The 16,215-nt window shown below is 35.5% G+C and overlaps 1 protein-coding gene across 8 annotated transcripts in view; it reads right to left on the reverse strand.

The window, feature by feature from the left end:
- Positions 1-16,215, reverse strand: part of PPFIA2 (PTPRF interacting protein alpha 2) — a 315,167-nt gene that overhangs the window by 107,492 nt on the left and 191,460 nt on the right. For all 8 annotated transcript variants that reach the window (XR_009963872.1, XR_009963873.1, XR_009963874.1 and 5 more), the window contains 2 exons: positions 11,913-12,014; positions 2,797-2,961 (listed from right to left, as the gene is read on the reverse strand). Coding sequence is in view for 2 of the 8 variants with exons in the window: in XM_062613845.1 (XP_062469829.1) it covers positions 2,797-2,961; positions 11,913-12,014 (267 nt within the window). In the remaining 6 variants the exon portion in view is untranslated. The remainder of the gene's footprint in view (positions 1-2,796; positions 2,962-11,912; positions 12,015-16,215) is intronic.

A 16,215-nucleotide genomic window follows, 5' to 3' on the forward strand; every position in this document is an offset into this window, starting at 1 on the left:
TTGCAGGAAAGACCTAGGGGTGAATAAAAGCCACACAGCTCAGTCAGCAGACTGAAACAATTATTCCCCTCTGGACTTTTGAGACTGCATCTGGTTTGGGGCTCCTCAGTACAAGAAAGACACTGACAGACTTCAAAGAAGACCTACCAAGTTGGACCTGGGCTGGAGCACATGGCATATGAGAAGAGGCTGAGAGAGCTGGGTCTCATCACACTTAAGAAAGTAAGGTTCAGAGGAGATGTGTTTTTTTTTTTGCTATCTACAACTAGGTAACCAGAAGATACGGAGAAAACAAAGCCAAGTTCTTCTTGGAGATGCAGAGTGACAGGACCAGAGGGACAAGGTACAAGACTCAGCAATGGAAACTCCAGCTAGGCATCCTGACACCGTTGTGCCTGCTTTGAGCAGGAAGTTGGGCCAGATGACCTCTAGGAGGTCAAACTTACATTGTTTTACTAATTTCTGAGTAACGTCAATGAATTTTCATAGGTGAATTAATATCTTACTTCTGAGGGGTCTGAAACAAATCTAATTTATGTAATTTTTCTGTCAAAAACCATAGTTTTTTCAGCACATTTGGATGTATGCAGTCTCTTTTACTTCCATTATTTTTGAGTAGAAGTCTCAATAACACTGACAATGCACAGCATAATGTGATAGTATTATATTATCAGGTATCTGGATGGCATACAAAACTTTGATCCAATTCTTCTAAAGAAAGACACTTTAACATAAATACCTGAAAACAATATGCGCTAGGTTTATAATCAATTATTTTAAACTAATCTATTAAACTCTTGCCTTGATTGATTTTGGAAAGTTTTAAAATTAAAATATGATTTACTATATCAAAATTAAAAAGGTTCAATGCATAGAGGTTCAATGCATAGATGAATAGCAAATAGGAAAAAGTCATTTTGGCCAAACTATTTTAAAACTTGTTTTCTAATGTAACAAATCTCCTATTAATAGGACTGCAGATGGCTGAGTTTTCTACGCTGATAATTATCATTACCACTGGGACAGAGACCCATTATATGCATAAGAAGTGTTACCTGTGTCACTCCAAGATTTTGAAATTAACTGATTACTGATTTTAACCTGTTACAGTAGAAAAACCCACCAGAATTTCCAGAGATATAGGTCAAAACATTATATTTAGCTTCGATCTAATTCTGTAAAATAATTTTCAAAATGAGATGTCAAATAAACTGCATAGTACCTAAACACTAAAACATTCACAAAAGAAAATGTGTAAGAAGTACATAACTGCTAAACAATCAGAATCTATTTAAAGTTTAGTTCTTATTGTTTCTCATATGTATCCAGCATAGTGTCAAAAAGTATAGAAGCAGGAAAACTCCCTGTTCTATAATTTTATCAGTGTTTAAAATGTTGGGTAAAAGGTCAAAGCTCAGACCATAAACCCTATCAGTCCTCAAAAGATATTTTGAATAATACAGGATTTTGTAAATCTTAACGACATCTAAAAGCTTATTACAATAAATTGACCACAGAAGCAAGAGTCATTGTATTCCCTTTCCTAGATTTTCTTTAAACATATTTCCATGATATGTAGCTGAACAGAATGTAGAACTAATGCTATAGCTAAACACAAAATAAGTTTTGATTTGGCATAAAATTCATTTAATTTTGAACCTTATAAATTAACCCAGTATGACCGAAACCCCACAGTGTTTCACACCTTTATTACCAAAGAAAATAAATATTACTATAAATTACTTAAATATGGTCAACTTTCTGAGTATATTTTTGAATTTGGAAAAGTTAAATTTGTTACTGTGAGACCACTCAACTGGTTCTACACAAACACAGATCAACACTGCAGACAATGGTCTTGGATGCTGTGCTACACAAATGTCTCTTCTGCTTTCCCAAATATCTCAAATAGAGAAGCAACTCAGCTGCAGCAATGAGCGCAAGCAAATCAGCCAAGACAAACCCCACAAGGTACTAGGTTCTTTACTCATGAGCAATGGTTCTCATGTGCTCCCTGAATGTGCAGTTTTGAGGCACTTCTTAACTAATTCAGATGCATTGTCTTCTGAATATAATGTTTCTAGACATCATTTGGATTTCTGAATTCATGTCAGCAATGCTCAAAGGGATACAAAGTTGTACAAAGTTTCATTCACACAAAAGTCTTTCCAGCAGAGGACACATGAGGAATCCAGTGGAAAGACCCTCCTAATTAGCATGACTAGATACAGTTGTCATCTGTGGATTTTATCTTTATTCTTCAATGAAGGACCTACTACTTTTTTTAGGTTACACTACTTATAAAGGAAACACTATGCTTCTGTAGTAAATGACAAAAACATGTCTGCAATTTAGGAGGTTTTCCTTTTAAAACTTTTAAGAGGCCGGTTCATTTATGTAGTTAGAAACATCTCATTCTGCCATTTTATTCTGTTTTTAAAATGTGAGATACCTACATTTTCTCAGCAATAACTTAAAAGCATATTGTAAAGACAATAAATTACATGGTGTCATCCTTATGTACTGCTAAATAGGAGAAGCATGTCTGGTAGGGGTGAGATTTGCTTGTTTTGAAAAGTCAGCACTGTTGTCTACAAAAGATAGGTAAAGTGACCTGAAGTGCATTACAGCTATTGGTCATACGTTCTTATGGTTTTCTCTGGACACATGTAAATGCTGTAAGTACAGGACATATTCCAAGAAGCAAATAAACAATACAGATGCTCTGCTGCATCATAAGGCACAGTTAAGTAAGTTAAAGAGAGTATTTAGTAAGCTTTTTTTTCCATACTGTACCTTTTCATCCAAAGCCTTGTGGTGCTCAAACAGAGATTTCAGAGCTTTGAGGACCTCAACTTCACTGGAAACTCCTGAGGGAGACTGTGCTTGCCGCTTCACCACTGTCATCCTCAGAGACCTTTCGTGTCTTGAGACAAGGCACTCCAAATGTTCCAGTAACAGCTATTGGATTTGATACAAAAGGATATTAATTTTTGTGAATCTAAATGCTATGGGAATTCCAACTATAAACTGCATAGTACCAAATAGCAATTTTCTTAGCAACCTCACTGTAGGAGAGACTACTGGAATTACCGGCAACATTTCATGACTCTAAATCAGATGGAATAAATAGAAAAACACAAAATCTACTCATTTAACTTAAAAATCAGCCATGAAAAGCAAGAACAAGAAATCACTCAGCATAGGGCTACTATTTAACTAAATTAAGTACATATTTACAATATTATTTGTTATAGTAATTGATGAGCATTAACAACCAAATAACAATCAAAGCCAGTCTAAAGCATCAGGCAAAAATACTAAAGAAGTTAATAATTAATTCACCCTAACTGTAAGATAGTTTCAGTTTCTACTGGAAGTTACTTAACAAAATATGTAAAAGTAAACAGAATATTTTATTACATTTTTAAGACTATTCATTCTAAATGCCACAGCTAATGGTGTTTCTTACTGGCATGTGATCTAAAATGTCCATGGTCTCTATTGCATCGCAGACATGATGGAAGACAAAAAGATCCATAAAGAGAAATTTCAAGCTATTATAAATATCTGTAAAATAACCTGTAAATAGCCTATTGTTAACCTATTATTATTGTAAAATATATAATCATTTTTCATTATTACTATGAGGTTATATGGAAAATTAAAATGATAGTTGATGTATATAAAATTCCCCGTTTGCCTACACATTCATAGGACTACCATTGCTGTTCTTACTGCCTGAACATAAAAGAGAATTGGTTAACTGTAAGGTTGAAGCAGGGTAACTGAATTAATGAATCACAATGCATGTTAAATGTATTGTAATTACAATATACAACTATAAGTCACTGAAGTGGAAATTTGAAAGTTATATGGATAGCTGTTTATTATTTCTCCTTCAATGTGTTCTTAATCTAGCTATTGTTACTTATATATTTATCTGTAATCCATAGTTATACTCAGCCACATAATAACTTTATTGTTACATGGATTGATAGTCACAGAAAAGCAAAACCAGAGTATAATCACATTGTAGTTGCAATGTATTGCTATTAAGTCAGGAATGATTAGGGTTTGAAGTTATCTAAGTATAGAAAGAGAACAGAGTGTTGGGAATTCAGAATTTCTAATAGGGTGATCATGGAGTTTACTATATGGCATGAAAAGTACAGCACCCTAATCTTTTGTAGAAGAGCAGGTAACAGGTTAAGATGTTGCCATATTAGAAACATGCAAAATGTAGAAAACTAAACCCATAAAAGTCATCCACTAATTTTGTCTTTAGCTTAGAATTAGAATTTTAGAGATGATAAAACCATATTTCAATGTTGGTATATGTGTCATAGACATCAAATAAATCAAGTGCAAAATATTGTGTTGCCTATTTTACTGTGTGAAGACAGATGAGCTGATGTCACATCTAAGTGTCAAAATACTGATGAAGAACTACTGCACTACCTCTGAACATTTCATGCCTTTTTTCTTTTTTTTTTTTTCTGTTCTTATTCACTTGAATTTTACTCAGTTCAGTTCATTTTTTGTTTCATTTTTCTGGAAACTGCCTATGAACACTGGAATTTTCCTTACTGTCAGCCCAAAGGCTGCTCAAGAAACATGCTGACATAGGCTTCTGGCTTATAAATTCTCTGAGCACTGCTTACAGCAAAACCAGCTGAGCAAGAGTATTATTAACCAGGCCTCCCAATGCCTCATTACTGCCAGGCAGCACTGCCAAGTTCATCATTAAATCATGTCTCTAAGTGCGACATCTACACATCTTTTACATACCTCCAGGGATGGCAACTTAACCACTTCTTTGGGCAGCCTGTTTCAATGTTTGATGACCCCTTGCAGCGAAGAAACTTTTTCCACTAGCCAATCTAAACCTCCCCTGGTAAACTGGAGGCCATTTCCTCTTGTCCTGTCACTTGTTACTTGGGAGAGGAAACCAACACTTACCTTGCTCCATCCTCCTTTCAAGTAGTTGTAGAAAGTGATACCGTCTTCCCTGAGACTCCTCAAGACTAATCAACCCCAGTACCCTCAGCTGCTCCTCATAAGACTTGTGCGCTAGACTCTTCACCAGCTTCGTTACCCTTGGACATTGCAGTGATACTGCTGCTTTACCCAACTTTTGCCCCAGCTATGATTATACTAAAAAAAAAAAAAAAAACAAAAAAAACCCAAACCTTCCCTACTTCCCTGGGAAGAGCAAACCTAACTACACTGAGAGAACTATGAAGCATCCCATTGCTACAGTGATGGGGGAAATTAACATTGAAGATAATGTGTCCAAGCAATGTATTTTAACAACTAAAGGAAATTACAATAACTTGAGGACATGTTGAGGACTTTCCCCCCTCCCAGTAATTCAAGAATTACTGTTCCAAATAATTGGTGAGAGTACCAAAAATTTCATGTTGAAATAACATTGCAACAATATTAGTAGTTCATTTAAACTGAAAAAGAATTGTTAGAAACAGCTTTAGGTATTTTAGTATGTTCCAATTAAACTCTGGCATTAATACAGATCATGGACTACTGAGAATTTTCTGCTCCCTCACACTGTGTCAAGCTGCTATAGTTGTCAAGCACTCAGAGGGACAGGCAGCTTGCAGAGAAAAGAAGATGAAGATCAACTGTAGCAGGTGGGACAGAATCACCCACGCTTCATTGCTATGCTTCTCCTACTGGAAAGCATAAGTTTGACAATAAATTATGAAATAATCTGACAAGTGAATTTAACTCTTAGACTGGGCAAATTTTAGGATGCTCAAGATGCCATGCTGATAATTTTATCATAGCTAAATGAGATGAAGTTTTCTGGAGACCTGAACATTAAATGAGGATAAAGAATGTTTAAAATAATAATCTTAAAACTGAAAAATGCTCTAAGTAATATTTTGCGAGTGAGTGAAGCCTCTTTAAAATGTTAAGTAGAACTAAATCAACAATAATAGAGAAAATTGTCAGATTACACCCAGCTTCCTGTATTTCTCAAATAATTTCCAAAGCACTTATGGAAGTGATTGATTTCTGTGAAATGAAAATTCTTACTTAAATGTAATGATATAAACTACACCTACCTATGTCACCTACCTATATTATACTATAACATCATTATTACATGGACACTGATTTACATATGGAATGTAAAAAACTTAAAACATTTTTAGGAGTAATGACTTAGTAATTTGAAATTAGTGCCACCGAGTAGAATTTGTATTACTACAGGACCTGGATTATAATCAATATAAAATATTTTATTTTAACTTTCATTACTTTCAACAAACTTATTTGTAAAAAAAAAAAGGTCACAGCAGGATAATAAATGGAGAAATTAAAGAATCAGGAGTGGTTGATGGACAGAAAAGGTGAGGCATAAATAATGGAACACAGGGAGAAAAATCAAAAGATAAGGGATTTACTAAAATCATACAGACTTAGCTCAAGGTTTTCCTTAGAGGAATGGGGCAATCCACTAAGAAGACAATTCTCTTTTGAGGTCCAGCTTAAAATTTCTCACCAGCACAGGCAAAAATTTCCTTTCAGTTTATATTTAGAATGCACATTGTTCAGTGAATCTCCATCTCTGGTGCGAGGAAAGGAGACAAGTAAAATAAGCACATATGGAGCTGAAGATTATCTCTGAAACCAGTCACACAAATCAGTCATTTTCTTCTACATTGTTCCACAGTGATGGAAACCACTTTGCACTTGTGATCAGCTAGGGTGACCTCAAATAGCTATACTGGTAAATTACTACTGAAAATCTTTCTTTGAAAACCTGAAGTTAGAGCCTAACTGCAGCATATGTCCCATATCTGTCTTTCTGTACATCTGAAATATGTATCTGAAAAAAAATACTGGTAGCCTAAAACTTTAATTGAAACAAACATATGTGAAGCAAAAGCATGAAAGAAAATGTAATAATCAGGATAATGGTACAAAGTAATAGAAATGAAGAAAGGGTGTTTTGTGAGAATAATGCAATAACTATATCAAATAACTATTAGATTATAGTGTCTGAAACTACAGGTATTACTATATATTACATTTACTAACTATTGTCACCCTCTTTTCTGTGACAGTACTTATTTTGAAAGAAGAAATGGATGAGTCTAGAGGATAGATATAATATTGAGGCAAATCTAATTAAATTTATTGTCATTTACATTAGTGAAATAATGCTTTTGCCTTTATAGAACTTTAGGAAATAGCTATACTTATTTTCATGTGTACAGTACTTTCAGACTGTAAGAACATTTTGTCACGTTTAAAAAAGAAAACAGAGTGCCCAATTTAGTTTCACCGCCTTTTAAACTAATGTAAGCTCTAAGAAAATGAGCTAAATAAAGGCATCAAAACCACACTTCAAAAGATATTCCCAGAGTTTTTCTGGACAATAAAAAGGAAATTTAATCATAAAATATAGTTTAAGTTCTGATCTAAGTGACTTATGAGACTGCAATGCCTAACTGAAGATACTTCATAGACTGTCCACTAAAGAATTGAGACAATAAAATATTAATAAAATTAAATGTAAGTCAGCCGTGTTCAGTTTAGTAAATGCTTCATCTCCTGAGGTACTAAGTAGAAGAAAGACAATGACACTGCTTGCTACTGCTGTTTCATGCATGTATAAAGGTTTAATTTTTCTTGTCTCTAGAACTGCTTGAGCTAAAATATTTCAGACCAACTTAAGTAACACTTTTTGCTATACACAAAAAGTATATGTATATGTCTGTTTTTTGTTGCAGTGAAAAAACACAATCAGAATTAAACATATCAGCATTGTAACATTTTTTGTTTCAGCTGTCAAAGCAAACTTAAAATTTACTCATAATCATATTCTTATTTAATAAGGTAATCCCACAAACTTTTTCTACTTTTAAAGAATACGCATTGAGACAAAAGTAACTTTCAATTTAAATTTAAACTTAGTACAGCCAAATTAGTAGAATTCATAATTTTCTTTAAATAACATGGTAAATCACGTTGACCTGTGTTCCAGCTTCAGAAAAGATTCTGTCTTTCCACATGGTATAGGTGATCATTCTACCTAGAGAATATTCAAAGGAATAACTGTAACAGTTGCTGTTAATATATTTTTGCATGTTTTCAAAGTTTCATGTAATTATTTTCCGGAGACAACCTGTCTGCCTTTCTGTCAGCAACACCACACCAATCAACATACATACATATGCTCCTGCCTTTTCTATTTTGCTTCATATACTGACAGATTTAAGTTGCTAGCTATGTTCTTGACATGAAAATATTTCTACTGTATTAAATCAGAAAAAGTTAATTATTATAGTAAAAATACATATTCAACAGTAAAAGGTCAGTAGGAAGCTTTGCTTCAGAATGATTGAGTAGGAACTTGATAAACATTGGGATAAAGTTTAAGTGCTGATATTTTGGCTGAGACCTTGTGTGTACAGGACTTGATGCCCTGGGTTCAGCTGCATATATATCAAAAGACAGAAGTGATGGTACATTGAAAATGTGGGACCTGAGCATGACGTAAATGGTATGGAATAAGGGGTGGGTACTTTCCTGGGTTCACCTGTATTTTTCTCCTTCCTAGTAGCTGGTGCAGTGTTGTGTTTCATCTTTAGTCTGAGAGCAAGGCTGATGTAATTCCATCATGGTGTCTTTCTAATGCATGTTTCTGTCAGGGTCTGTCAGGGCAGCTTGTCATAGAGGGCAAATCAGGATACATGTGGTTGTGTGGTTTGGGGGGAGGGTTGGTTTGTTTCTGTGGAGATTGGCAAGAAGTGTCTGGGGTTGTTGCCAAGAAATAAACCCACAGGTATGTATCTAGAGTAAAGAACTGCCAGTTAGGCATAACTGAAAATGTAAAAGTGAGCTAGCAGGCTAGTGTGTACTCAGAACCTGACAGAGTTGTCACTTCTATTTCTTCTTGCTATCTTCATTTTGAAGCAGTAGGTACTTCAAACAGTGTATTTATGCTGCTACCCCAGGGAGATAAAAAGTTGGATTAAAAAATTCAGAAACAGCAATCTGAAAATTTGGAACTCAGCCTCTTTATTTAAAAGTAGTAGGAACTGCTACTCGAAAGAAAAATGTTTGTAGTGAGTAGTTCCACTACCTGTGGCTATGCATGTGCGCGCCCTGGGATGCAGGTAAGGCTTGCTAACATAGCCAACCTAGACCTGGGTAAAGTGTGAACGCTAATGGGATGGAAGAAAGAAACATTATTTGGACTAAGTTCATATATTAGAAATTACATCTAATTTCCTCATCACAAAAGTGTTATCAGTGGTTCCCCAAACACTATTACTTTACTAAAATCTTTGCTTAAACACGGAAGAATTTTAGAGCAACTTTTTGTTACAAAATATTAATGCTATTTTGCATTAGTAACAGCAGAAATCTCAGTTTGCAAAAATGCTTCTTTCTAGGCAATGTCTTCTGAATGAGTGTTGCCAGAATTCTCAACACTAGCACCTTAGCAAGACTGTATTCTGAAGACAACACCTTTGTCTCTAAAATGCCGATCTTTCCCTATAAAAGAAATGTACAGGACCCTCTAGAAGACAGTACTACTATTACAGCAAACTCTGACAACTAATGTATGTGGCAGTTTAGACTGGCAAGAACATATATATGACATGATGGGGTGATAACTTATTAATGAAAAAGGTAGAGGTCAGGGTAAGGCATGAATGTTTTCTCTCTCTCCTTCCCCATTAATACTTGGACTACATCTTCTTCTTTTGTTTACTGTAACTTCTCCTGCACTTCCTATATCTTTTTCATAGCATAAAGGTTTTACTCTCCAATACCCAGTTTCATCCTCACTCTGAAAACACACTGGTAGAGTTTACTAATTTTAACTGCAAGGACTTTTCGCAAGGATTACCACACCCTATAACTCTCCTTCACTGGTATTAGTTCTCCTGGAAAATCTCTTACTAATTTTTCTTTTATATAACACAAGAAACGTAAGAGTGGATGATCTTTAAGCTTCTCGGTTTGCAAAGAAAATGCCTATGATTGAGCTCAGTCTGACTTAGGTGTGACTTGCAGTTGACTCATCTTCCTTTTCTCTCACAGTCGTTTGGCAAGGAGGTATCTTTGGCTCCAAGCTGTTTGGGAATTTCTGCTAGTCTGCTCTGCTTATGTCAAGACCCATAGTAAGTATAGGTACATTGCAGTTTGAATGTACCAAAGCTGATGTTCAGTGGGTTTTGTAGTGAAATGCATAAAGCACTGTGCTAGACAGACTAATGCACATACTTAGCAAGAACTTAGGACAACTGAGAAGATGACATTGCAAATTTAGTTTATATGGTATTTTTTCTGTAAAGAAAGGGAAATTCATGAATGTTCTGTGCAGGAATGGGTATATATAGTTTGTTGAATAGGTACAACTGAATGTATTTTTTAACTACATTTCTACATTCAAAAATTTATTCTGGAAATTAACACAAAGCGTTCTTTATTCTATGTAAATAATTTTCTTAATGGAATTTCCTATTTTTACTTTAAATACTAAAATATCCGATATATATAGCAGTTACTTAAAGCTTAAGCAGCTTTAAAAGTCTTGAGATTTGTGGAGATGTTTTGCTAAAAAATACAGTACAATTCCTACATGCTTCTTTACTAATTAATTCTATTTTTGTGGGAGTCATTTCAGACAGTTTAGAATGTATGAGATTTGTGTGAGAAAATGCAGATCTTACCTATGACTCCCATCACATTTCCCAAACCTTAGAGGTGATGGAAATCACCTCTAAGACTTTTGTGCTAAATGTGATCATCTCCTGTACTTCCAAGCTAGCATGGAAGTAGATGGGACAGCTTTGCCTTTTTGCAGGCACCTGTATCATATGTCTTTCCATAGATTACTGAAGTCTATGACACCCTGGTGATATAGTTACACAGAAGAAAGAAAAACCCTCTCTCAGTTCTTTTGTCCTGTAGGTTGTTACAGTTCCTTCAGAATGCAAATTAGCTGACCAAAGAAAGATGTTATCTGACCAGCCAAAGTGCTATTTGTTTAATGAAACGATGAAAAAAGGAAGAGTTACCCAGATCACAGAAGAATGAAATATGGATGTGAGAAATCATCCTTGGTGTTGAACCTCTCTGAGATCTATTCCATATGTTCATTACCAGCCTGACTCCTGTCTCATCTGGGACTACTTCATTTGTTTTCTCACATATTTCCACACACCATAACGTCTCCTTTGCTCCCCTCTTCCATTTCTGGATTAGTTCTGCATGGTCCAGATACTTGCATGTGCAAATTATTTTATTCTGAAAACCATTCTGTACAGCAGTTGAGAATTTTCAGAGCATGCTATCACATATTCTTGTCCCCAGACAGAATAACATCTTCTGATTGAAGTAGAACATGGTAAATTTAAGGCTGAAATCTTGTCCGAACTCAGCTGCATGGTACGTGACATTTACTGTAAGGGTCACATGGCTGCATCTAGACGAAGCAGTCTGACTATGACATGTGTGGCAGCCTTCATCTCATCCTTATTCAGATCAAATCCAAGGCACAAAAGAAAGCTGGGTCTGTTGCAACCTTGACTTTAGCCTTGGTAAGACACGAGGATATGTGAAGGTTACTTAGGCAGGCCCTGGGGCTTGGAAGGCTGCATGAGTCCCTTGCTTTAGAAAGCATTTAAACTGAATGTACTTATCATATTACATATTAAATCTGCTATTTTTTGCAATGTATCTTGCTAACATGTACTTTCACTTCCTCTAAACTGCAGCAAGGTAGATCTGCCCTGTTACATAGAATCTTACAAGTCTTATTTAAAAGCTGTAATTTTGCCTATAAAAATGAAGATCTAAATTTAAGTATATTCCTCCTCCTTTACGCATACATGATTTCCAGAAAAGGTCTGCTGTATACTTACTCTTGTATTGTTTCTTTCAGCTTTCAGTTCTGAAATCTCCTCCTCTTTTTCAAGCAGCTGTTCCCTGCACGCATTTAATTCTTTTGTCAGTGCAGCAAATTCCTGTTGAACAAAATTATATATGAAGTTACTCAAAATGTAAGCACCAGAATAATCAAATCCACATGCATTCTAGAGTGTAAGGATTTAAATAATATTTACAAATGATCAACACAAACTAAAATGGTGTGTGTAAACATCAGTATCTACCAAAACCATTTAAAGTCTAGGCATATCTAATAAGAAGTACCTATGGAAAACATTGACTTAAGTTTAGAAACAAAGGAAGGTTCATGTTGGTGGCAACATCCCCCATACAAAGCTATCAGAATCACACCAGAAGAGGTACAGAACTGGCCTATTTCATAGCAACAGAGACAATACATTTTACACATAATGAAGTTCAACTCGACATATCCACTTTGTGAGTGCACTTGCCTCTCTGTAAGGCAGCTGTTGCAACATGGCATGGGAGAAAAAAGTTAAGGTATTCACTAATCAAAATCTACCTAATATCAGAAAAAAATAATTAATGTGTTTTGCGAAAAAAAACAAAGCAACAAACCAAACCAAACAAAAAAAAAACCCACCCTGTTATTTTTACGTGATATTTGAATTTCACTAGTAAAATGTATTTGGACAGTATAGTGAAAGGCTGTGATGAGTCAAAGCAATATTTATGTTTGTTAGCGTGGAGTCAGTTTCCTATGAAATAACAACAGAAAATGAAACTGGATTGTAACTTGGTCCTGATGTTAAGTTTTATACATGCAACTAGCAGGTTTTCTGAAAAACATGTATTTTAGCTATCAAAATTCCTAGTAAAATCTCTTGATTTTTACAACTGCTGTTACTCTTCAAGATTAAGCATAGATTTTTGTCTGTAGAAAGTGGAGACACATAGTTGTCGTTCCTTTCAATAATGAAAAGGTTTCACTCCTTATGTGTTAGTTTTTGACAGGCATGACATATACTAAACTGCAGTGGTTGATTTTATTCTCTACAGCAAAAAACAGATGCTAAATTTCTCATGGAAACAATGGATGAAAACCCCTTAAAATTCGTGATCATTTGTCAAAAAAAAAAAAAAAGATGTCTTGATGAACAGCATTGCTGCTTAACAAGCTATAGGCATATTTTTAAATATTAAGTTCATTTTAGTTTGAGGAAAATAGTCAGTGCACACGCAAGCAGCCAGGGTTAAATAGCAGTCATTCCTAATTCTTTCCCTCCCCCCCCCCAAGAAAGCAGTTTAAGAAAAAAACATGTCCAGGTGGTTTATCTTATCAGCCAGCTGGATAAAGATGAGACTAAGTCTACTTATTTAAGACAAAAGCTAGCAATGAGCTCAAAAGGGCTGGGTTTGCTGCTTCTCCTTGAGTTGTTGAAAGCAGTTTTTATCTGAATTAAAGTGCTGTTCAACAGATACTTGGTAGGTATTCCTAGGCTCATTCTTTTTTAATAAAGTTCCTAAATATACTTAAAAGTATTCAGATAGATTTCAAGTGATATGCTGACAATGTGTAACTAAGGGCTTGTTTTGTTTAATTTTTCAGTAGCTGGAACTAGATTCACAGTAAACCTCTGTGCAAACTGCACGTAAAGAAAACATTGTTTTGATATCCTCGGTGGTTTGCTTTTTTACAGATCAGCTGTTGATCATACGTTTCATAACTCCTAATCAGTATTTTTATTTTACATCCTAGTGATCAAGAACTTGTGAGGCTACACAGCATACTTGATGTTAAAGCCCTTAACAGCTTTCAAAAGGAGACTTCAATTTTAAACCTTTTCTCTCACTTCCCAGAAGTACCATTAGAACTCCTACCTGTAGGTCTTACTCTAGGATTCAGAAACTGCCAGTCCAGCAGTGTTATTCTGTCTAGAACTTTGCTCAAAAAAAAAAATCTGTCCTTAAGGTTTTAATTAATGTTACATATGAAATGAAAATACTGTGTTTAATAGAAAGCCAATGATCATAATTGAGACTGAACTGGAATTTTGAAGCACAAAAGCACACATACACTTTTTTTCCTTCATATTCCTGGAAGAGGAACTTTATAAGGTTACAGGGTGCAACTCTTGTTACTAATTTACATACAGTTTATACGCATGGATAAGTGTCTATAGTACTTTCAAAACCTCACAGAATAAACTTTCTGTGTCATCTATGTAGTACATTTTTATTTACTTTTTCTTATTTCTTTGTATTGTTTCAGTTTGAATTGAAATAGAGATTTTGGAATACGCTTGGGCATCAGGATGTGTGACAAGTGGTGAAAAGGATGAGTATCATCTGGTAATTCCCAGTTCCATTGTTTAAGTACAGTAAGGCAAACCAGTCTGGTAACATGCTCTGGTTGCTTTCCTTGGAATCAGAAAAAGACGAGTTTATCAAACTGTATATTCTTTCCTGTGCCAAGGCAAGCCTGCTACCAGCAGAACAGTCACTAATGCTTTGGCCAACACAATCTTAAATAAGGAATGAAGTTCCTACTACTTTGCTGAGTAGCATGGAGCTTATTCTTAGGAAAATTTTGTTTGGTCATCAACGTTTCCCCTTGCTTAAATCCAAGCCATTACTCAAAATTCTGCTCCCAGAGAGTGGCATACCTGACACAGTGTCCTTGCAGCCTTGAAATATCTTCAGCTTATCTTCACAGTGACTTTTAGCACTCACTTTAGCTGTGCTACCTGAGTCCAGTATTTTAGAACTTTTTGTTTGAGTCACTGGCACAGGCCCTTCAAGCCTTTTAATTATTCAGGTGCTCCTGCTCTCTGAAATTCCTGTGCTGTTGATGTATCTGCAGTTCCAGCATTTACAACAAGCAGCCACCTCTTCATACCTCTCTTCTTCTGAACTACCAGAGATGCTTGGTTGTCAAGAGCTTTGACTTCTCTGAATTGAATGATGATAGAAAGAGGGCTTTTTTTTTCCTTTATCATAAGCCTTTTCAGGGAAAGTCTCAAAGTAAAATTGAGTTTGCCCTGGAGGTTTGCAAATGAGTATTTCTGTCACATCTGCTTTGATGAATCAGTAACTAGGATAAAACCTCACAACAACAAGTTTTTCAACTCATGTTTCCAAAACTGCAAGTAAAACTCATTCTAAATATAGCCTTTTTATCCAAGGTGTCCCTGAGATGTGAGAATGCTCCATGGAATGTATTTCTTTCACAGGTTTGAAGCGAAGCAAAGCATATTTTTGTTTTACCCAGTTATGTAATCAATAACACATGATGATAAGGACCTCTGCCTGTGCAATTCCCTCCCATTCCCAGGGATCAAGGGAATACTGTCATCTGGAATTATTGTTTGCAGCAGAAATCTTGCATGGTCAGTCATACTTTGGGAGCCCTGAAGGTAGTATCTGTTGCATAACTAATTTGATTTGACAGGCACAACTGTGCTCTTAAAGCTTATGCAGAAGTTGTATGGCTATAAAGCTAATTAAGAACTGAATTAAAACTGTATGAAAATTATTCAGCTAACTGTACTGCTTTTATATTATACTATGCCATCAGGACATTTACAATTTGTTTTATGATAAACAACCCAAGAAAGAACAATTATTTTTGTCACCTGAATAAACATAACATCAAGAGCCTACCTTATCTTCTGTTCCATTTTGTCTTAATACTTGGGCTATAAAGCGGTCTGACTGAAAATTAGCTGACTCAAAATGACAGCTCATCATTTATCCCATGTGTATCTTTGAAGAGAGGTTGGAAGTCTTGAAAGCAAATTCAGGAGAAATTTGTAGCCACCGAAAGGACCGTTAGGCATGAGAAAACAAAAAGTCACAGACTTTCCCTGGTGAGGCACCTGAGGTACAGTCAGAACAGAGGCTGGAGGGTGCTCGGGAGTGTGGGAGGCCATGGGGACAGGCCTGCTGACAGAGCTGCCAGATGTGCTGGCAGCAGGACTGTGCTAGGGAGGCATACCACAGCTCTCTTGCCTTAAATCTCTGCCTCTAGGGGCTGGCTTAACAAATGCTGCTTTCTTTGCTTATTGTTCCCAGGAAAGGCCTATGAGATTTATTTTGTATGAATAAATATGCACAAAACATATATAACTAGTCTCCAAACTGAAGGTATGCCTCAGAAATTATGAGACCTCATATCTGCACCGCTCAACTGTTCAGTGTGTGTACACAGTCCAGTACAGAGGGAGTTGAAATAAAAATATAGTCTCTCATCATCCCCCATCACAAAATAAAAAACACCCACAAAACTACTGAAAGAAGAAAATTTGTAAGAGAAAA

Source organism: Pezoporus occidentalis, unplaced genomic scaffold (assembly GCF_034315485.1).
Source record: "Pezoporus occidentalis ecotype Australia unplaced genomic scaffold, CSIRO_AGI_Poc_V1 ctg17, whole genome shotgun sequence".
Lineage (NCBI taxonomy): Eukaryota > Metazoa > Chordata > Aves > Psittaciformes > Psittacidae > Pezoporus > Pezoporus occidentalis.